The sequence below is a fragment of the Melanerpes formicivorus genome, unplaced genomic scaffold (genome assembly GCF_026170545.1).
Source record: "Melanerpes formicivorus ecotype bairdi unplaced genomic scaffold, bMelFor1.0.p_v2 SCAF_88, whole genome shotgun sequence".
Classification (NCBI taxonomy): Eukaryota; Metazoa; Chordata; class Aves; order Piciformes; family Picidae; genus Melanerpes; species Melanerpes formicivorus.
This window is the reverse complement of record NW_027142440.1, coordinates 1,136,275-1,158,673: the sequence shown is the minus strand read 5'-3', so window position 1 is coordinate 1,158,673 and position 22,399 is coordinate 1,136,275. Positions and strand designations below refer to the sequence as shown.

At 54.6% G+C, this 22,399-nt stretch overlaps 1 protein-coding gene across 1 annotated transcript; it reads right to left on the bottom strand.

Annotated features, from left to right (window-relative positions):
* Positions 1 to 7,116: 7,116 nt before the first annotated feature.
* Positions 7,117 to 22,187, bottom strand: LOC137454957 (3 beta-hydroxysteroid dehydrogenase type 7-like). The gene is made up of 6 exons (XM_068165409.1): positions 22,136 to 22,187; positions 21,645 to 21,872; positions 14,529 to 14,637; positions 10,650 to 10,749; positions 8,803 to 8,965; positions 7,117 to 7,843 (listed from the first exon to the last, which is right to left on the bottom strand). The coding sequence occupies exons 1-6, from the start codon at positions 22,185 to 22,187 to the stop codon at positions 7,398 to 7,400; spliced, it is 1,098 nt and encodes a 365-aa protein (XP_068021510.1). The 3' UTR covers positions 7,117 to 7,397.
* Positions 22,188 to 22,399: the final 212 nt, after the last annotated feature.

The following is a 22,399-nucleotide window of genomic DNA, read 5'->3' as shown; positions in this document are numbered from 1 at the left end:
AAAAAGACAGAAAGAAAGAAAGAAAGAAAGAAAGAAAGAAAGAAAGAAAGAAAGAAAGAAGAGAAAGAAAGAAAGAAAGAAAGAAAGAAAGAAAGAAATAGAGAGAGGAGAAAGAGGAGGAGAAAGAGAAAGAAAGAAAGAGAGAGAGAAAGAAAGAAAAAAAAAAGAAAGAAAGAAAGAGAGAGAGAAAGAAAGAGAGAAATAAAAGAGAGAAAGAGAAAGAGAGAAGAGAGAGAGAAGGAGAGAAAGAAGAAGAAAGAAAGAAAGAAAGAAAGAAAGAAAGAAAGAAAGAAAGAAAGAAAGAAAAGAAAGAAGAAAGAAAGAAAGAAAGAAAGAAAGAAAGAAAGAAAGAAAGAAAGAAAGAAGAGAAAAGAGAGAGAGAAAGAGAGAAAGAGACAAAGAGAGAGAGAAAGAGAGAGAGAAAGAGAAAGGAAGGAAGGAAGGAAGGAAGGAAGAAGGAAGGAAGGAAGGAAGGAAGGAAGGAAGGAAGGAAGGAAGGAAGGAAGGAAGGAAGGAAGGAAGGAAGGAAGGAAGGAAGGAAGGAAGGAAGGAAGGAAGGAAGGAAGGAAGGAAAGGAAGGAAGAGGAAGGAAGGAAGGAAGGAAGGGAAGAGAAAAAGAGAAAGAGTTTCCGCAGAGTCTTTGCTGGATATGAAACCATGACCCCCAGAGCAGCCAAGCCAAGCCCTAGCCTCCACAGCCCACAAAGTCTGAGACCCTCCACCCCAGCCCCAACCTCCTCCTCCGGGCAGGTCTTGCAGTCGGTTTAAAAAGCAGCTAAAGCAGATGGGTTGCACTGTTGGAAGCGAGGAGGGGAAGGGACCTGTCCTCACAGCCTCACAGCTCCATCCAGTGGCTCCTTCTTGGCAGGAGACACCCGAAGCTGCGGACGCATGAAACCAGCTGAGACCAAGCTCGCTGCTAGGCTGCGGGCCAAGGTTCAGGATAGGTCTGGCGCATATCGCTTTGTCAAAGTCTTAGCCAGCTGCAGCTGACATTTCAATATGTGGTGGCTTCAAATTCTGCCCCCCGACGTTACCTTTGCCAGCCCAGCCCAGCTGGCAGCAAATGGAAGCTGTACTGACAGGCAAGCTCCAGTCTGCAGTGGGCTGCAATGAATGTGTACAAAACACCCAGGAGCTACAATATCACAGTCTCAGAGTATCACTAAGGTTGGAAGAGACCTCAAAGATCATCGAGTCCAACCTGTCACCACAGACCTCATGACTAGACCATGGCACCAAGTGCCACATCCAATCCCCTCTTGTACACCCTTCAGGGATGGGGACTCCACCACCTCCCTGGGCAGCACATCCCAATGGTGAACAACTCTCTCAGGGAAGAACTTTCTCCTCACCGCCAGCCTAAACTTCCCCTGGCACAGCTTGAGACTGTGTCCTCTTGTTCTGGTGCTGGCTGCCTGGGAGAAGAGACCAACCCCTTCCTGGCCACAACCACCTTTCAGGCAGTTGCAGAGGGCAAATGAGGTCACCCCTGAGCCTCCTCTTCTCCAGGCTAAGCAACCCCAGCTCCCTCAGCCTCTCCTCACAGGGCTGTGCTCCAGACCCCTCCCCAGCTTTCTTGCCCTTCTCTGGACACCTTCAAGTCTCTCAATGTCCTTCTTGAACTGAGGAGCCCAGAACTGGACACAGGACTCAAGGTGTGGCCTAAGCAGTGCTGAGCACAGGGCACAAGGACTTCCCTGCTCCTGCTGGCCACACTCTTCCTGATGCAGGCCAGGATGCCCTTGGCCTTCTTGGCCCCCTGGGCACACTGCTGGCTCCTGTTCAGGCAGCTGTCAATCAGCACCCCCAGGTCCCTCTCTGTTTGGCAGCTCTCAGCCACTCTGTCCCCAGCCTGTAGCTCTGCCTGGGGTTGCTGTGGCCAAAATGCAGCCCCTGGCACTTGGACTTGTTGAATGCCATCCTGTTGGCCTCTGCCCATCTGTGCAGCCTGGCAAGGTCCCTCTGCAGAGCCCTTCTGTCCTCTAACTGACCAACATCTGCTCCCAGCTTGCTGTCATCTGCACATTTGCTGATGACTGACTCAATCTCCTCCTCCAGATCATCAATGAAGATATTAAAGAGCACAGGGCCCAGCACTGATCCCTGGGGCACACCACTGGTGCCTGGCTGCCAGCTGGCTGTGGCACCACTCACCACCACTCTCTGGGCTCAGCCTCCAGCCAGTTCCTAACCCAGCTCAGAGAGCTGCTGTCCCAGCCAGGGGCTGACAGCTTAGACAGCAGTTTGCTGTGGGGGATGCAGGGATTTACAATTGTCGACCAGCACAAGAACCCTGCTGATCCAAGACCAGAATTCTGTGATTCTGTGATTCTATGACTGGTAAACCTACACATGGCACCAGAGAGGATTCAGTCTCCAATGTGGCACCAGAGAGGATTCAGTTTCCAATGTGGCACCAAAGAGGATTCAGTCTCCAATGTGAAACCACAGACATTCAGTTTTCTCTTGAGCTTGGAGGAAAGGGGTCTCTGCCTCCCTCTGACTGCCCTGTACAAAAGGAGGAGAGAAAGGAGCAGAGAAGTTAATACCAAAGCAGTGCAGCCAAGGTCAGGCAGAAGCAAGTTAAGTTTCTCTCCCCAGAGTGAAGAAGTCAGAAGAGAAGAAAAATTGGTTTGGTGCCACCAGTTGAAGTTCCTCATCTCTCCAAGGGGATTGTTTAGCATTGTCTTTATGTCCCTTTTCACACCCCACACTGATTTATCTACATTTCACTACTTTCTGCTCAAGATCTGTGGAAAAAAAACTGTTAAAGGCATAGCCTAAACCTGTCACAGAATAATGGGGGGGGGGGGGGGGAAACCAACAACAAACCACAATCAAACCAAAAAGCCCCACAACAACCCTGCAGAGATCATCTGGAGAGAAACAGAAACCCAACACTCTGCCTGCTCCTTATCATAAAAACCTTCTGGCACACATGGTAGGAGAAAGAAAGTAGAGAGCTGGTGGTTTACACGCTTCACCTGAAGGAGAGAAGGCTCCAGGGAGACCTCAGAGCAACATGCCAGTACCTGAAAGGGCTCCAGGAGAGCTGGGGAGGGACTTTGGACAAGGGCTGGGAATGCCAGGATGAGAAACAATGGCTTTGAGCTGGGAGAGAGGAGATGGAGAGTGGAGATGAGGAAGAAATATTTGGAAGTGAGGCTGGGGAGACTCTGGCACAGGCTGCCCAGGGAGGCTGTGGCTGTGCCCTGCCTGGAGGTGTTTAGGGCCAGGCTGGATGAGGCCTTGAGCAGCCTGTGCTGGTGGGAGGTGTCCCTGCCCATGGCAGGGGGCTGGATCTGGATGAGCTTTAAGGTCCCTTCCAACCCAAACCATTCTGCTATGATTCCCAGATTCTCTGGGAGAAGATTGCATTGTTTCCCCCCAGATTTATTTGTTACATGGAGTTTATTTGTTGCATGGAGCTGCTAATGAATTGCCAGAGCTCTTGAGCCTTGGTTTGAAAGCTCATTGTGCAAAGAACTCTCTGGTGAGTGTGGATTTCGGTGAAGGGAGCTTGGCAGCTCACACCATACTGCTGCTCTTTCCTTCCTGGGTAATTACTGTGGCTAACAAGAGCTGAATTTTGATCACTTCCATCAAGGGCACCGTGCTGAAACTTGCTTTTTCCAGGAGTATTAGGGAGCTTGTAATTAAAATAATCTTTTCTTTGTGCATGTGCACACTTCTGCTGTAGGAAAGCTCCAGAGATGGCTCTGTGCTCACAGAGCACAGGCCTGGGATGCCAGCTGAATTAATCTGAGCTGTGAAGCAGGGCTGTAGAGAGATCCCTTTCCTCCAAGCTCAAGTGAAAACTGAATGTCTGTGGTTTCACATTGAAGACTGAATCCTCTCTGGTGCCATATTGGAGACTGAATCCTCTCTGGTGCCACATTGGAGACTGAATCCTCTCTGGTGCCACATTGGAGACCGAATCCTCTCTGGTGCCACATTGGAGACTGAATCCTCTCTGGTGCCATGTGTAGGTTTACCAGTCATAGAATCACAGAATGGTCAGGGCTGGAAGGGAGCTCAAGGCTCAGCCAGCTCCAACCCCCTGCCATGGGCAGGGACACCTCACACCACAGCAGGTTGCTCACAGCCACCTCCAGCCTGGCTGCAAACACCTCCAGCCAGGAGGCTTCCACCACCTCCCTGGGCAGCCTGTGCCAGGCTCTCACCACCCTCCTGGGGAACAACTTCTTCCTCACAGCCAATCTCAATCTCCCCACTTCTAGTTCTGCTCCATCCCCCCCAGGCCTATCCCTCCCTGACACCCTCAGAAGTCCCTCCCCAGCTTGCTTGTAGCCCCCTTCAGGTACTGGAAGGCCACAATGAGGTCTCCTCAGAGCCTTTTCCTCTCCAGCCTGCACAACCCCAACTCCCTCAGTCTGTCCTCACAGCAGAGCAGCTCCAGCCCTCTGCTCCTCCTCCTGGCCCTTCTCTGGACACCTTCCAGCCCCTCCAGATCCTTCCTGGCACAGAGGCTCCAGCACTGGCCCCAGAGCTCCAGCTGTGGTCTCAGCAGAGTGGAGCAGAGGGGCAGAATCCCCTCCCTGGCCCTGCTGGCCACACTTCTCTTGCTGCAGCCCAGGCTCTGCTTGGCTCTCTGGGCTGCAAGTGCTCCCTGCTGGCTCCTGCTGAGCTTCTCCTCCCCCAGCACCCCCAAGGCTTTTTCTTCAGGGCTGCTCTCCAGCCAGTCCCTGCCCAGCCTATAGCAGTGCCTGGGATTGCCCTGCCCCAGCTGCAGGACCTTGCCCTTGGTCTTGTTGAACCTTCTGAGGCTGTCCTGGGCCCAGCTCTGCAGCCTGTCCAGGTCCCTCTGGATGGATCCTTGCCTCCAGCTGTCAGCTGCACCACACAGCTTGGTGCCCTCAGCAAACCTGCTGAGGGTGCTCTCAGTGCCACTGTCCATGGCACCAACAAAGATATTGAACAAGACAGGTCCAGTGCTGATCCCTGAGGGACTCCACTTGTCAGTGACCTCCATTTGGCCATGGACCACTGACAGTTTTAAGTCCCTTTGTATGCCTTGAGACCAGCAGAGCTGATAAACTGAAGTATCTTCCTCTTGGCTTGTGTGGGTGGATGCTTCCCTGAACTGGCCAAGGAGTGCTGGTGGATGGAGCTCTGTCCAGCTGGTGGCCATGCAGCAGTGGTGTTCCCCAGGGCTCAGCACAGGGCCCAAGTCTCTTTTATCAGTGATCCAGACAAGGGGATCCAGGCAGCCTCAGTCAGTGTGTAGATGCCACTGAGGTGGATGTGCTGATCTGCTGGAGGGCAGGAAGGCTCTGCAGAGGGACCTGGCCAGGCTGGATCAATAGGCCAAGGCCAACAGGATGAAGTTAAACAAGGCCAAGTGCTGGGTGCAGCACATGGGTCACACCAACCCCATCAGTGCTCCAGGCTGGGGGCAGAGTGGCTGAAACTGCCTGGTGGGAAAGAGCCTGGGGTGCTGCTTGACAGCAGCTGAAGATGAGCCAGGGGGTGCCTAGGTGGCCAAGGCCAGCATCCTGGCTGGGATCAGCAGTGGTGTAGCCAGCAGGACCAGGGCAGGGATTGTTCCCCTGTACTCAACACTGTGGAGGCCACACCTGGAATGCTGGCTTCAGTTTTGGGCCCTTCACTGCAAGAAGGACATTTAGAAGACATTTGAAGGCTGTGATGCTGAGGTTCAGTGGTGGTCTGACAGTGCTGGGCTGATGGCTGAACTCAATGACCTTAAAGGCTTTAAAGACCCCAAAAAGGTTCTACAGTTCTAAATCACAGTTTCTGCTCTGAATCTTCTGGCAGTGCCCTTTCTGTCTCTGCTGGGACAACATCATCTCCCTGATCATCTGCCTGGACTGCAGCAAGGCCTTTGCCACCATCCCCCACAGCAAACTCCTGGCCAAGCTGTCAGCCCCTGGCTGGGACAGCAGCTCTCTGAGCTGGGTTAGGAACTGGCTGGAGGCTGAGCCCAGAGAGTGGTGGTGAATGGTGCCACAGCCAGCTGGCAGCCAGGCACCAGTGGTGTGCCCCAGGGAGCAGTGCTGGGCCCCAGCCTGGTCAATATCTTCATTGATGATCTGGATGAGGGGATGGAGTCCATCAGCAGTAAATGTGCAGATGACAGCAAGCTGGGGGCAGGAGTTGATCTGTTAGAGGGTTGGAGAGCTCTGCAGAGGGACCTTGCCAGGCTGGACAGATGGGCAGAGGCCAAGGGCAGGAGACTGAACACATCCAAGTGCCAGGTGCTGCACATTGGCCACAGCAACCCCAGGCAGTGCTACAGGCTGGGGTCAGAGTGGCTGAGAGCTGCCAGGCAGAAAGGGACCTGGGGGTAGCGGGTGACAGCAGCTGAACAGGAGCCAGCAGTGTGCCCAGGGGGCCAAGAAGGCCAAGGGCATCCTGGCCTGCATCAGGAGGAGTGTGGCCAGCAGGAGCAGGGAAGTCCTTGTGCCCTGTGCTCAGCACTGCTTAGGCCACACTGTGAGTCCTGTGTCCAGTTCTGGGCTCCTCAGTTCAAGAAGGACATTGAGAGACTTGAAGGTGTCCAGAGAGGGGCAAGAAAGCTGGGGAGGGGTCTGGAGCACAGCCCTGTGAGGAGAGGCTGAGGGAGCTGGGGTTGCTTAGCCTGCAGAAGAGGAGGCTCAGGGGAGACCTCATTGCCCACTACAACTCCCTGAAGGGAGGTTGTAGCCAGGTGGGGGTTGGTCTCTTCTCCCAGGCAGCCAGCACCAGAACAAGAGGACACAGTCTCAAGCTGTGCCAGGGGAAGTTTAGGCTGCGTGTTAGGAAGAAGTTCTTCCCAGCAAGAGAGATTGGCCCTTGGGATGTGCTGCCCAGGGAGGTGGTGGAGTCCCCATCCCTGGAGGTGTTTATGAAGAGCCTGGATGAAGCACTTGGTGCCATGGTTTAGTTGATCAGATGGTGCTGGGTGAGAGGTTGGACTTGATGATCTCTGAGGTCTGTTCCAACCTGCTTAAATCTATTCTATTCTATGCTGTGCTATGCTATGCTGTGCTATGCTATTTCCAGTCAGCTATCATATTCCAGGTGTTAAGAACCACAGGAAACACCCTGGGAAAGGTAGTTATTATTTTCCCCTTCAATAGGATCCCCAACAGGTCAGGAACTCACTGGTCTTTCCTTGCCTTCCTCCAAATCATCCCTGAAGCACCCCTGAGTGTATGAAACCAGGGCCAGGGAGAGTTCCTCTTGCCAAACATGGAAAGAGAGAGAGGCTCACCAGGCTGTGGAACAAAACTGCTTCTGCTGTGCACCCACTCCCAGCTGAAACCCATCCCTCTTGTTCCCAGCAGCCAAGCCTGGGAGTGAGAGGTCAGCAGCCCCTGTGGCTGTGTGCAGACAGCTGTGTGATTGCTCTCTCCTGACCACAGACTTGCTGCTTAGTTCTTCTTCTGACCACCAAGCCGGGGTGGGGGTTCCAGGTTTCCTGCCGCTGCTCTCAGCCACTGCACAGTTCTGTACTTGCTCTCTTGCCAGGTGAAGAGAGGTTTGTACCCAAAGTGCCTGGAGGCTTTGTCTGTCTCATAGGAGAAAGTGGTGATGATTGTGTGCAGCAAAGGCAAGCTGAAGAAGGGTTTTGGCTTCCAGAGGGGATACAGGATGAGCTTCATGACCCTGTGCACCTGTATCATTAGCCACACCTTCCAGTAGGGGATGCCTGAGCCCAGTCTCACTGAGGGGTCCACAGAGGACAGCAGCTGGAGGTGGATCTGAAGGCTCTGCCTTGTTGGAGTGTCATCATAGCAATAGTACACTTGTCCTGCCAGCAAGTCTGGTTTCAGCTGCAGGTTCCTGGCTGCAAGGACATGCATCCATGCAACGTTCCCTGGGGAAACAAGAGGGGGAGAAAAAGAAGAGCTCAGGAGGAGCTCAGTGTCCCTGCTCACTGATGTTGGCTCTGCTGGGGCCAGCACTGTGAAGTAGGGAGAGCACTCCTGCTCAGCTCTGCTGCAGGGAGACTGAGAAGTTAATCCAGACCTCCAAGATCCCTCAGCCCTTTGGTCTCCCTCTGAGCCACACAATTAATGTGCCTTGTGATCACAGCTCCAGCCAAGCCAAAGGGCAGGGCTTTGGAGTGCCAGCAGGATGAATGGCAGGCAGTGCTCCAGGGCTCTCCTCCTGGCTCTGCTGCAAGCCTTTGAAGAAGTCACTTGATCTCCCTAGGCCTGATTCTTCCCTAGCAGCATTTCCAGGCTGCTGTTATCTGCTCTTTTGGAGAAAGACATCCAAGTGTGCTGCAGAGGAGGAATGGAACCCGTGGGGAGTTATGCTCCCCTGCAATGCCTTCTGCAGCTCTCTCTGCAGGCCTTGTCAGTAGTTTCTTGTCCTTGCTAAGACAGTCACAGAATTGTCAGAGTTGGAAGGGAGCTCAAGGCTCAGCCAGCTCCAACCCCCTGCCATGGGCAGGGACACTTCACACTACAGCAGGTTGCTCACAGCCACCTCCAGCCTGGCTGCAAACACCTCCAGGCAGGAGGCTTCCACCACCTCCCTGGGCAGCCTGTGCCAGGCTCTCACCACCCTCCTGGGGAACAATTTCTTCCTAACATCCAATCTGGATCTCCCCATTTCTAGTTTTGCTCCATCCCCCCCAGTCCTATCCCTCCCTGACACCCTCAAAAGTCCCTGCCCAGCTTTCTTGTAGCCCCCTTCAGGTACTGGAAGGCCACAATGAGGTCTGCCTGGAGCCTTCCTGACAGTTTGTGGTTAAACTGACCTGGCAACTGCTGTGTGGCTGAGCCAGCCTGGGGGCACTGTGTGCAGGGTGACCTATCCCTCACTCACCCACGTAGGTGTAGTTCCTCTCGGTGTCCTCAGCCTGCAGGTAGTTCAAGACACCACTGCTGGCCTTGGCAAGGCAGTAGAGCTCCTGCAGGAAGGTTGCTCTCTCCCCATACACTGTGTTTGCACGGATGACACAGGTGGTGAGCTTGCCACCATTGTTGAGCTGCAAAACCAGGCAGGGATGTGGGTGAGAGAGAGGCTCAGAGATGAACTCTGCAGTGGTGCTGGGCTTGCCAGATAGAACCAAACCCTGGGAGTGCTGGGCTAGAGGAGTCAACATCTGCAGAGGTGCTTTGGACACTTGAGGCTTGGTTTGAAGATGGAAGGAGGTGCTCAGTTTGAGTTTCAGTTGCTGTTTGCAGTGTACCTGCAGCCATGTGGTGCTCCCTGAGAGGTGTTGGATCTCCAGCACTAGCACTGTGGTGCTGCTGGCATCAACTCTTCCACAACTGTGATGTATAAATGAGTGGTTTGCTCATGGCAGGGGGGTTGGAACTAGAAAATCTTTAAGATCCCTTCCCACCTAAACCATTCTATTATTGGCATCCTGGGCTGCATCAGAAGCATCACTGACAGCAGGGCATGGGAGGTGATTCTGTTCCTGTGCTCTGCTCTGCCCTGCTCTGCTCTGGTGAGACTCCAACAGGAGTACTTTGCCCACCTCTGGAGCCCCAACACAACAAGGAACTGTTGGAGAGGGCCCAGAGGAGGCCATGGAGATGATCAGAGGGCTGGAGAACCTCTCCTATGGGGACAGGCTGAGAGAGCTGGGGCTGTGCAGCCTGGAGAAGAGAAGGCTCCAGAGGGACCTTAGAGCAACCTTCCAGTACCTGAAGGGCTCCAGGAGAGCTGGGGAGGGACTGTTTCCGAGGGTCTGTGGTGGTAGGACAAGGGGCAATGGATTGCAGCTGGAGCAGGTTAGATTTAGAGTGGACATTAGGAAGAATAGAATAGAATAGAATAGAATAGAATAGAATAGAATAGAATAGAATAGAATAGAATAGAATAGAATAGAATAGAATAGAATGAACCAGGTTGGAAAAGACCTCAGAGATCATCAAGTCCAACCTCTCACCCAGCACCATCTGATCAACTAAACCATGGCACCAAGTGCAAGAAGTTCTTTACTCTGAGGGCTGTGAGCCCCTGGGATGGATTGCTCAGAGGTGTGGTGGAGGCCACATTCCTGGACTTATTTAAGACCAGGCCAGGTGAGGACTGAGCTCCCTGCTCTGGTGGAAGGCATCCCTGCCCATGGCAGGGGGTTGGAACTAAATGATCTCTTCCCACTGAAGCCTTTCTGTGATTCAGGGATTCGTGGTAAGGAAAACCAGGTTCCAGAGCAAGGTAGCTACAGTGGCTGGCATCAAACTGTAACCCAGAGAGAAAGATGCTCTGGGCAGTGATTTGGGACACAAGCCTCATTTTCCCATTCTGCCCCATCCTGCACAAGAGCTGATGTCGCTGCTGACAGTGCTGGGAGCCTCACAGGAGCAGCCAGCTGGCCCAGGGCAGGGCCTGGCTCTGGGCACAGCAGGATTTTGGGGTGTTAAAGCACTGGGGCACATCTGAGAAGTGTCCCTTTCTGCAGGGTGAGCTTGGTGAACCTGGCTTCTTAGGACCTACTCGAGCACAGCTCTCTCCAAGCCCCCCCTGCTGCTGGAGCTCAGGCTCAAAGGCCATCAGCGCCCTCTGGCCTTGGCACAGCTTGTCAGCTGCCAGGAGATGTGGGGGCAACGTGGTTTATGCTTCAGGTCAAGGCAGCAGCTGGATCCACACTCAGACCTGAGCTGTGGGATCTTCTTGACCATCTCTGTCCCTCCACCCACCCTGTGCTGGGGCAGTACCTTCGTGCCGTTGGCTTCCAACACAAGCTCCTCTGCCGCAGCCTTCGTCTTCCCGTAGGGCAGCTCCACTTCCCCGCTGTACTTGGTGTCCTCATTGCCTCTGAAGCAGATGGGGAGGGCTGGTCAGGGACTGTGGAAGGGAGCACAGGGGCTCCATCCCCCCCAGTCCTATCCCTCCCTGACACCCTCAAAAGTCCCTCCCCAGCTTTCTTGCAGCCCCCTGCAGATCCTGGAAGGCCACAATGAGGTCTCCTGGGAGCCTTCTCCTCTCCAGCCTGCACAACCTCAACTCCCTCAGTCTGTCCTCACAGCAGAGCAGCTCCAGCCCTCTGCTCGTCCTCCTGGCCCTGCTCTGGACACCTTCCAGCCCCTCCAGAGCCTTCCTGGCACAGAGGCTCCAGAACTGGCCCCAGAGCTCCAGCTGTGGTTTCTCCAGGGCAGTGTAGAGAGAGAGAATCACTTCCCTCACCCTGCTGACCACACCTGGTGCAACCAGAGCAATCCTTCTTCCTTTTCTTCGTTGGAGGTACAGAGAAGGCTCTCCTGAGCCATAAACCAAAAGGAGAAGCTGCTGCTTAGTTTTCTCACAGAACTGATTAGAGTTGGGAGACCTTTGCTGGTGATGTGCCAGAGCTGTCTGTGAGCTGGCAGAAATGCAAGCAGCAGCTTTGTGCTGGAGCTGCTCCTTCATCTCCAGCAAGTGACAGTCAAGGGGAAGAGCAAAGTGGTGGACCCACAATTAAGGGCAAGCAGGGCTCATGTCTGTGCTGGGCACTTGTTTGCCACCACAGAAGACAACCTGCTCCTCAGCCTCCTAACTTATAGCTGTAAGGAGGAAATCTCATGGGACCAAAGATGCAACTGGCCTCACTGGTCCTGAAATAATTCCAAAGAGAACCAAGAAATCAGCCCTGTTCCCCAGCAGGGCACAGCAAACTCCTGGCCAAGCTGTCAGCCCCTGGCTGGGACAGCAGCACTCTGAGCTGGGTTAGGAACTGGCTGGAGGCTGAGCCCAGAGAGTGGTGGTGAATGGTGCCACAGCCAGCTGGCAGCCAGGCACCAGTGGTGTGCCCCAGGGAGCAGTGCTGGGCCCCAGCCTGATCAATATCTTTATTGATGATCTGCAGGAGAGGATTGAGTCAGTCATCAGCAAATGTGCAGATGACAGCAAGCTGGGAGCAGATGTTGGTCAGTTAGAGGACAGAAGGGCTCTGCAGAGGGACCTTGCCAGGCTGGGCAGATGGGCAGAGGCCAACAGGATGGCATTCAACAAGTCCAAGTGCCAGGGGCTGCACTTTGGCCACAGCAACCCCAGGCAGAGCTACAGGCTGGGGGCAGAGTGGCTGAGAGCTGCCAAACAGAGAGGGACCTGGGGGTGCTGATTGACAGCTGCCTGAACATGAGCCAGCAGTGTGCCCAGGGGGCCAAGAAGGCCAAGGGCATCCTGGCCTGCATCAGGAGCAGTGTGGCCAGCAGGAGCAGGGAAGTCCTTGTGCCCTGTGCTCAGCACTGGTTAGGCCACACCTTGAGTCCTGTGTCCAGTTCTGGGCCCCTCAGGTTAGGAAGGAGGTTGAGCTGCTGGAAGGTGTCCAGAGAAGGGCAACAAAGCTGGGGAGGGGTCTGGGGCACAGCCCTGTGAGGAGAGGCTGAGGGAGCTGGGGTTGCTTAGCCTGGAGAGGAGGAGGCTCAGGGGAGACCTTCTTGCTCTCTCCAACTCCCTGAAGGGAGGTTGTAGCCAGGTGGGGGTTGGTCTCTTCTCCCAGGCAGCCAGCACCAGAACAAGAGGACACAGTCTGAAGCTGTGCCAGGGGAAGTTTAGGCTGGATGTTAGGAAGAAGCTCTACACAGAGAGAGTGATTGCCCATTGGAATGGGCTGCCTGGGGAGGTGGTGGAGTCCCCATCCCTGGAGGTTTTTAGAGGGGATTGGATGTGGCACTTGGTGCCATGGTCTAGTCATGAGGTCTGTGGTGACAGCTTGGACTCGATGATCTTTGAGGTCTCTTCCAGCCTTGGTGATTCTGTGATTCTGTGAGACTGTGATAGGTGTGAGGAGTTACCTTGCTTCTGGTGCAGATGGGGCTTGGCTGCAGCTCTGGGAAGGAGCAAGTGGCCTGTGATGAGTTCATGCATCAGATCTACAGCTGAGGGGATTGGGAGATGCTGGGAGAGGAAGCTCAGGGCTTGGACAACTCACTCAGTCTTTCTGCTCAGGTCTCCATGCGTAAGGCATGGATGGTGCTGCTGCCTTTGGCCTGCTTGGCAGGCTGGGCTCATGTGTGGCAGCTATCCCAGCTGAGGTCAGGCTCTCCCATGTGTCCTACAGCAACAGCAATGCCTCAGGAGCAGCAGAAATCACACAGTCACAGAGTGACAGCTCAGAAGGGACCTCAGGGATCATCCAGTCCAGCAGAGCACAGCTGAACTGAGCTGGCACAGCACCCTGCCCAGCTGAGGCTTCACACTGATCCACCACTTCCCTTGGGAGATGATTCAGTCTCTGACTGGTCTCAGGAGGAAACATCTCCTGCAGGCCAGTTGGGACCTCCCCAGCAGTATCCTGTCCCCATCACCTCTTCTTGGCACTCCTTGTCAAAAGGGAGTCTCCAGCCTCCTGGTAGCCACTCTTTATGTGCTGGTCCATGGTAATAAGGTCTCCCTTAAGCCTTCTCTTCTCAAGGCTGAACAAGCCCAGCTCTCAGCCTCTCTTCCCATGGCAGGGCTGCCAGCCCCCTGGCCATGCCTCAGGAGCAGCACAATGCTGGCAGCCTCCTCACACACCCAGGGCCTTCAGCAGCAAACTCTCTTCCCTGTGTTTCCAGGTGAGGAGCAAGAAGCAAAGCAGCCAAGCAGCCAGAAAAGAAGTCTGGTTGCATAGGGCCTGCTGCAAGCCCAGGTGAGGCCCAAGACAGTCTGGGGCCTTGTCTACAAATCCTGGTTGCAATGAACTGCCCTTTAGGTTGTTTTTTTTTTCCCTTTTCAATCCCAGTTTATTTTTTGCCCCCCAAAGCTCTCAGAAGGCAGCAGCAGCACAAAGGGCCAGAGCTGCCTGCTGCTCCTGGGCTGCTGAGTCTGCCCCTGCTTGCCTTCCCCCTCCCCTTCTGAAGCCTGGTGGTAACAAAGAGCTCAGCACGATGCTCTTGCTGCTGTCCAAAGCCATCTGAGCCTGGGGCAGGCTAAGGAGACTGGAGCAGCATTGTCAGAAGGCATCTCTGCAGAGGCTGTCTGGGAGGCACTGGGACTGACAGAGGCATTTCCTATCCTTGTGGGATGCTGAGGTGTGAGCATTTCCCCTGCACACATCCCCCCCTCCAGACACCAGGCAGGCTTTGTCTGTGTCACTTCCCAAGCATCAGAAAGGAAAGATGGAGAAGGGGGACAGAGGGGGGAAAAAAAAGGCAGGTAGGGTGCTGGGCTGTGAGGAAGAGGAGTAGAAGAGATTGGGGGAAATGAGGAGGAAGGGGAAAGCTTCATCACCTGTGCATCACTGAGCTGTGCGGTAATACAGTCACAGCATGGGTTGGGTTGGAAGAGACCTTAAACATCATCCAGCTCCAGCCCCCTGCCATGGGCAGGGACCCCTCCCACCAGCACAGGCTGCTCAAGGCCTCATCCAGCCTGGCCCTGAACACCTCCAGGCAGGAGGCAGCCACAGCCTCCCTGGGCAGCCTGTGCCAGAGCCTCCCCAGCCTCACTGCCAAGAATCTCTTCCTCATCTCCACTCTCAATCTGCCCTCCTCAAGCTTCAATCCCTTCCCTCTCATCCTGTCACTCCCAGCCCTTGTCACAAGTCCCTCCCCAGCAAAATCCCCAGCTGGTTGCCATCTCCTCTCTGTGTGAGCAGAGATCCAGAGTGCTGGAGCAGACCTGCTGAGCCTCACCTGAGCATGGGCTCACATGAAGTGTTGGGTCCCACTGCAGCGATGGAGCCGGTGTAGACAACATAGGGGATGCTCAGGGCACAGCAGGCCCTTAGCACATTTTCAGTACCTGTGGGGCAGGTGGGGAAGGACAAAGATGAGTCACTTTTGCTTGGTTCCTGCTGTGCAAAGCCAGAGTGATTCCCAGGCTTGGGATCCTGGCTTGGGGAAGATCCATCTGGTTTGTGGTGGAAAAGATGTTAAAGCACAGGACAAGGCTGCAGTTAGAGTCACAGACTCATAGAGCTGCTGAGGCTGGAAGAGAGCTTTGGGATCACCAAGCTCAGCTCCTCACCCAGAGCTCAGGATGCCATCACTGCCTCTAAGCCACTGCCACCAAACCACATCCCTCAGCACCACATCCACACAGCTTTTAAACCCCTCCAGGGACTCCACCACCTGCCTGGGCCAGTGCCTGAGGACCCTTTCTGGGCAGACATTTCTCCTCAGGTCTGTTTGCACAGGGCTGGGTGGTTTGTAGCACGGGAGCAGCAGCCAGAGCTATAGCTATGGAGGTGGCTTCACCCCTGTGGCTATTGACAACTGACTTGGACCCAATGGTTGCTAATAAGAAGGAAGCTGAGAGCTCTGCAGAGCAAAGCTCCACATTTTCCACCTCTTTGAGGCATGAGCAGACTGTCAGATGGGGAAGTGCAACCTCCTGGCCAAGGAGCAGTGGTTAGCTGCATACATTGCTCTGCAGGATGCCATTAGGGTGAAACCACTGCAACAGACTCTTGATGGCTGCAGAGTTTTAAATCAAGTGCTGGAGGCAGTTTACAAGCCCCCACAGAATCCAGGTCAGTCTCAAGCATGGTTTCACAGGCTCACAGGATGTTAGGGGTTGGAAGGGAGCTCTGGAGAGCTTTGAATCCAACCCCCCTGCCAGAGCAGGAGCATAGAATCCAGCACAACTTGCACATGAATGCATCCAGATGGGGCTGGAAAGGCTCCAGAGGAGACTCCACAACCTCTCTGGGCAGCCTGCTCCAGGGCTCTCTGAGCCTCACAGGGAAGAAGTTCCTCCTCATGTTGAAGTGGAACCTCCTGTGCTGGAGTTTCTATCCATTGCCCCTTGTCCTGCACAGGGTGCAGCTGAGCAGAGCCTATCTCCTGCTTCTTGACCCCCAGCCCTCAGCTATTGATAGACATTGATCAGATCCCTCTCAGCCTTCTCCTCTCCAGACCAATCACCCCCAGGGCTCTCAGCCTCTCCTCCCCAGGCAGTGCTGCAGGCCCTTCAGCAGCCTTGGAGCCCTCCACTGGGTTTAGGAGAGGTTCAACTTGTGGGTCTGTGTGTGGGGGATGTGTTTGGCTGGGTTTTGGAGTTTGGAGGGTGACTTTAAATGATTTGTGGCTCCTCCAGGGATGCTTTTTGTGTTCATTGTGGGTTTGGTTCAGGTTGATGCTACAAGAACTTCAGTGACAACAGCGTAAGGAAGCAGTGGTAGGCTGAGGGGCAATGGGCTTAGGACCTAGGTTGTGCCAGGGGAGGACATTAGGAGAGATTTCTTTGCTGCAAGAGTGGTCAGGGACTGGCAGAGGCTGCCCAGGGAGGTGGGGGAGTCCCCATGCCTGGAGGTGTACAAGGAGCAGTAGATGTGGTACTTAGGGTGAGGAGAGGCTGAGGGAACTGGAGGAGGCTGAAGGGAGACCTCACTGCTCTCTACAGCTGCTTGAACAGAGGTTGTAGTGAAGTGGGGGTTGGGCTCTGCTCCCTAGTCTCAGGTGATAGGAGGAGAGGAAATGGCCTGGAATTGTGCCAGGGGAGGCTCAGGTTGGAGATGAGGAAAAATGTCTTTGGTGCTGCCCAGGGAGGAGGTGGAGTCCCCATCCCTGGGGGTGTTCCAGAACCCTGTGGCCATGGCACTTGGGGCCAGGGTTTGGTGGCCATGGTGGTGTCAGGTTGATGAGCCTGTGGATGGTCTTAGAGGCCTTTTCCAACCCAAGCAATTCTATTTTAGGCTCGAGGTGAGGAGAAAGTTCTTCACTGAGAGAGTTGTTGGCCACTGGGATGTGCTGCCCAGGGAGGTGATGGAGTCCCCATCCCTGGAGGTGTTCAAGAGGGGATTGGATGTGGCACTTGGAGCCATGGTTTAGTTAGTCATGAGCTGTTGGGTGACAGCTTGGACTTGATGATCCTTGAGGCCTTTTCCAACCTGGTTGATTCTATTCTATGATCCTATGAACCCACAATGTGGTTTAGTGCTCATGGCAGTTGGGTTACAGCTGGGCTCCATCTCAAAGCTCTTTCCCAACCTCAATTATTCTGTGCCTCTACGCTAACCATGGCTGCACACTGAGCACCTTCACTCTGATAAGGCAGCTGATGAAGGAAGCTGCTCACAGGGCTGGGTTATGGGAATCTCCAAGTCATTTATAGCTGGCTAACAGTCTTTGCCCTTTAGCTTTGTCCCAGACCTTGTGCTTGTTCCCTCTGCTGTTACAGGCACAGCCTGGCATCATCAGGGAAATCCTGGAGTTTGGGATCATTTCAGAGGGTAGGAATCCAAGGGAAGACTTATCATAGTGTCATAGTATCATAGTATCACAGTATCAGTCAGGGTTGGAAGGGACCACAAGGCTCAGCCAGTTCCAACCCCCCTGCCATGGGCAGGGACACCCCACACTAGATCAGCCTGGCCAGAGCCTCAGCCAGCCTGGCCTTAAACACCTCCAGGGACAGGGCCCCAACCACCTCCCTGCACAACCCATTCCAGGGCTTCACCACTCTCATGGGGAAGAACTTCCTCCTCCCCTCCAGCCTCAATCTCCCCACCTCCAGCTTCATTCCATTCCCCCTAGTCCTATCACTGCCTGAGATCCTGAGCAGTCCCTCCCCAGCCTTCCTGGAGCCCCCTTCAGATCCTGGAAGGCCACAATGAGGTCACCTGGGAGCCTTCTCTTCTGCAGACTGAACAGCCCCAACTCCTTCAGTCTGTCCTCACAGGAAAGGTGCTCCAGCCCTCTGCTCCTCCTCCTGGGCCCTTCTCTGGACACCTTCCAGCACCTCCAGATCCCTCTTGTGCTAGGGGCTCCAGAACTGGAGGCAGTACTCCAGGTGGGGTCTCCCCAGAGCTGAGCAGAGGGAAGGAATCAATTGATTTCTGCAGGAGCCTCTCACAATCTGTAAAGCTGACTGAGCACCCCCGTGGTGAGACACTGCTGGGAACAGCTGAGCTCAAACCCATTCAGCACAACAACAGAGCAGATTAGAAACTCTTTAAGTGACTGGATGGAAAAAATAGCTCTTGTAGAAGAGGGCTCTCTTCTCTCTTCAGGCTACTCAAGCAGGCTACAACAGGACTGGGCAAGCAGTGGTTGAAACAGAGGAGAGGATCAAAGCAGAAGGTGTAAATTTGGGGCAGAAGTGGTAATTAGCCACAGCCACACTCAGGCTTTCCAGCAGGGTTATGGCTTGCTGGAGGACAGGGGAGCTGGCCCAGGAACTCCCAGCCCTTAATTCTGGGCACCCAGGCTTTTGAAAAGGCACCATCCAATTTAGCCACAAATGGTTGGGCTTCAGGCAGTAATTGGATGCATTTCTGTGTTACAAGAGGAGCCAGCCAGAGGATTACAGAGGTGACCTCTCCTGACCCTGCTTTCTTCCACAGAGCCTACAGCAGGTATCAGCCACAATTCACTTTGCTTCTTTGACCTGCTATGATCTCCATGGAAGACTTTGATCTTTCAATTCAAGATGTCAAAAAGTTCTAGTGAGGGCAGCAGCCTCAGCTCAGGGAGGTCTGCATGAAGCCATTCGAGGGGAGGCAGGGAGGCAGCACAGCTGCTCTGCTGTTGAGACACCTCAGGCTGTGCTGCTCAAAGGGACACTTGCTCACCAGCCATGCTGGGAAAAGCCTGGCATGTGTGGTTTGCTGGGAGGGTCACAAACATCTGCAGGAAGGCTGAGGAGGGACTGCTCAGAAGGGCTTCTAGTGCTAGGATGAGAGGCAATGGTTTGAACCTGGAGCAGGGCAGAGGTAGGTAGGACATCAGGAGGAAGCTCTGCACAGGGAGGCTGGGGAGACACTAGAGCAGGCTGCCCAGGGAGGTGGTGGGGGCTCCAGTCCTGGAGACACTCAAGATCAGACTTGATGTGGCCCTGGGCAGTCTGATCTAGATGCAGATGTCCTGCTGCCTGCAGGGGGCTTAGAGAAGATGACTTTTGAGGGTCCCTTCCAACCCAATGCCATCTGTGAATCTATGAAGTGAACAGTTTGAAGACTGAGCTGGACAGGGTGCTGGGCCAGCTCATTTCAGCTCTACTGTTACCCAGAATGGTTGGGTCAGATGATCCTTGAGGACCTTTTCAACCTGGTCTTCTATGACTCTATGATCTGCAAGAGGTTTCGCAGAATCACAGAGCTGTCAGGGCTGGAAGGGAGCTCAAGGCTCAGCCAGCTCCAACCCCCCTGCCATGGGCAGGGACACCTCACACCACAGCAGGTTGCTCACAGCCACCTCCAGCCTGGCTGCAAACACCTCCAGGCAGGAGGCTTCCACCACCTCCCTGGGCAGCCTGTGCCAGGCTCTCACCACCCTCCTGGGCAAAAACTTCTTCCTCACAGCCAATCTCAATCTCCCCATTTCTAGTTCTGCTCCATCCCCCCCAGTCCTATCCCTCCCTGACACTCTCAAAAGTCCCTCCCTAGCTTTCCTGCAGCCCCCTGCAGATCCTGGAAGGCCACAATGAGGTCTCCTGGGAGCCTTCTCCTCTCCAGCCTGCACAACCCCAACTCCCTCAGTCTGTGCTCACAGCAGAGCAGCTCCAGCCCTCTGCTCCTCCTCCTGGCCCTTCTCTGGACACCTTCCAGCCCCTCCATATCCTTCCTGGCACAGAGGCTCCAGAACTGGCCCCAGAGCTGCAGCTGTGGTCTCAGCAGAGTGGAGCAGAGGGGCAAAATCCCCTCCCTGGCCCTGCTGGCCACAATTCTCTTGCTGCAGCCCAGGCTCTGCTTGGCTCTCTGGGCTGCAAGTGCTCCCTGCTGGCTCCTGCTGAGCTTCTCCTCCCCCAGCACCCCCAAATCCGAGGTTTGGTTTGCTGACTAGGGCAGTGCTCAGTGTTCCTTGCTGTCTGCCTGAGCCTCTCCCCACTGCAGTATTTTGCTCCTAGCAAGCAGAAAAGGAGGAAGAGTCACAAAGCCATTAAGAGGCAGCAGGAGCCACTGGGCTCTGAGCCTCCTCAGTGCACACACACAGGGCAGGCTCTTAAAAGCATCTGGGTTTGAAAACATCTCCAGCAGTGAAAGGAAGGCTGGAATTCAAATGCTGTCCTTGAATGTATCAGCAAATAGCAGAGGCCCTAAGCAGTAATTGGGTTTGAAAGAGAGAGAGACAAAAATCTATCTGAATGTCCTTCCTTGTGCTTAACAGCCCTGTGAGCAGCCAACAGCCCCAGGTGCTGCTGGCAGTGCTGCCCTGATGGGGCTGCCATCACTTGTGTCTCCTCTGCTTGCTTCCCACATTTATGAACAGATTTTCTGTCAGCAGACTTCATACCCAACAGGAAGACAGCTCTTGGAGGTAGGGTGAAAGCCTTGTGGAGCTCTCAGCTGTGTGTGGCTTGCAGGTAGGCAGCAGTTGTGAGCTCTGACTGTGATCAAAATCACATCCTTGGTGCAGTGTGGGTGCAGCTCAGCTGCTCTGCTCTGCTTCTGGTGGGGTTTGGAGGGTGCTGGAGCCCTGGAGCAGGCTGCCCACAGAGGCTGTGGCATCTCTCCTTGTGTGGAGAGCTTCCATCTCTCCTTGGCCATTGTGCTCCTGGGCAAGCTGCTGTGGGTGCCCTGCTGGAGCAGGGGGTGGGACTGGGTGATCACCAGAGGTCCCTTCCAGCCCCACAGTGCTGGGATCCTGGGACCATGGAATCATAGAAGTGTTGGGATTGGAAGAGAGCTTTGAAGCCCATCGAGTCCAATTGCTCACCTAGAGCTCACAATCCCACCACTCATCCTCCAGGGGATATTCCCCCCTGGAAGTCTCTGGCACACTATGAGCTCACTAGAATGAGGTTAGCTTTTCACTGCTGTCCTTGTCCCATGCTCAACAGCTCTGCACATCTGTAAGCTTGCTCTGAACCACCTCAGTGCCATTACTGGAAGCTAAGTGGAGCATCTCTTTCAGCAGGAGAGGCTGAGAGGCCTGGGGCTCTTTAGCCTGGAGAAGAGCAGACTGAGAGGGCATCATGGGTGGAGGTCATGAGGATGGGGCTGGGCTCTTTTCAGCTGAGGACAGGGAGAGGACAACTGGCACAGGCTAGAACACAGAAGGTTTCCCCTGAAGCATGGATGCAGTTCTGCTGGTATGGTCTTGTACTGGGGAGTGTGTTGAGGCTGGTGGACATGACCAGGCTGCCCAGAGAGGTTGCAGTGCTTGCTTCTCTGGAGACTTTCAAAACCCATCTGGATGTGTTCCTGTGCATTGACCTACAACCCCAGGCAGTGATACAGGCCGGGGGCAGAGAGGATGGAGAGCAGCCAGGCAGAAAGGGACCTGGGGGGGCTGATTGACAGCTGCCTGAACATGAGCATGCAGTGTGCCCAGGTGGCCAAGAAGGCCAAGGGCATCCTGGCCTGCAGCAGGCAGAGTGTGGCCAGCAGGAGCAGGGAAGTCCTTGTGCCCTGTGCTCAGCACTGCTTAGGCCACACCTTGAGTCCTGTGTCCAGTTCTGGGCTCCTCAGTTTAAGAAGGACATTGAGAGACTTGAAGGTGTCCAGGGAAGGGCAAGGAGGCTGGGGAGGGGTCTGGAGCACAGCCCTGTGAGGAGAGGCTGAGGGAGCTGGGGTTGCTTAGCCTGGAGAAGAGGAGGCTCAGGGGTGACCTCATTGCTCTCTACAACTCCCTGAAGGGAGGTTGTAGCCAGGTGGGGGTTGGTGTCTTGTCCCAGGCACCCAGCACCAGAACAAGAGGACACAGTCTCAAGCTGTGCCAGGGGAGGTTTAGGCTAGAAGTGAGGAGCAAGTTCTTCCCAGCAGGAGAGATTGGCCCTTGGGCTGTGCTGCCCAGGGAGGTGGTGGAGTCCCCATCCCTGGATGGGAATTTAAGGCTGAGAGGAATTGCTTGCTTGAAAGAGCTTACCCCCAACATTGACTGCTCTCATTTCCCAGAAGGGTTTGATGCTCCTGCAGTCCACCAGAGCTGCTGTGTGGATGACCACATGAACCCCCTGCATGGCAGCAAGGAGCAGGGCAGGGTCTCGGATGTCTCCTCTCATCACTCTCACTTGAGTGGTGGCTGCAGAAAGAGAAGAGAGATGCAGGGGAGGATACAAAGCAGCATCCTTAGGCCCATGAGGCTGGTGAGGGGCTTGGGGAGCATGGATTGTGGGGAGAGGCTGAGGGAGCTGGGGTTGGTTACCCTGGAGAGGAGGAGGCTGAAGGGAGCTCTCTACAGCTCCCTGAACGGAGGTTGGAGTGAGGCTGCTGTTGGCCTCTTCCCCCAAGTATCTAATGACAGGACAAGAGGAAGTGGCCTCAAGCTGCACCAGGGGAGGTTCAGCTTGGAGAGCAGGAGAAATGTCTTTGTTGCAGTGGTCAGACACTGGCACAGGCTGCCCAGGGAGTCCCCACCCCTGGAGGGGTTCAGTCCTGGTGGCACTTCAGGACATAGTCTAATGGTCATGGAGGCTTTGGGCAGAAGGTTGGACTGGCTGATCCTGGAGGTCATGTCCAACCTGAATTTAGAATAAACCTTTATTTAGAATAAACCAAACCAGGTTGGAAGAGACCTTCAAGATCATCACATCCAACCCATCAACCAATCCAACACCACCTGAACAACTAACCCATGGCACCAAGCACCCCATCAAGTCTCCTCCTGAACACCTCCAGGGA

Coding starts and splice junctions, on each gene's coding strand:
- LOC137454957 (XM_068165409.1), bottom strand. CDS start 22,187: ATGACCATTAGACTATGTCCTGAAGTGCCACCAGGACTGAACCCCTCC. Junction 8,966..10,649: donor TGGAAGCCAACGGCACGAAG/GTACTGCCCCAG, acceptor CTGGTTTTGCAG/CTCAACAATGGTGGCAAGCT. Junction 7,844..8,802: donor GAGGAACTACACCTACGTGG/GTGAGTGAGGGA, acceptor TTGTTTCCCCAG/GGAACGTTGCATGGATGCAT.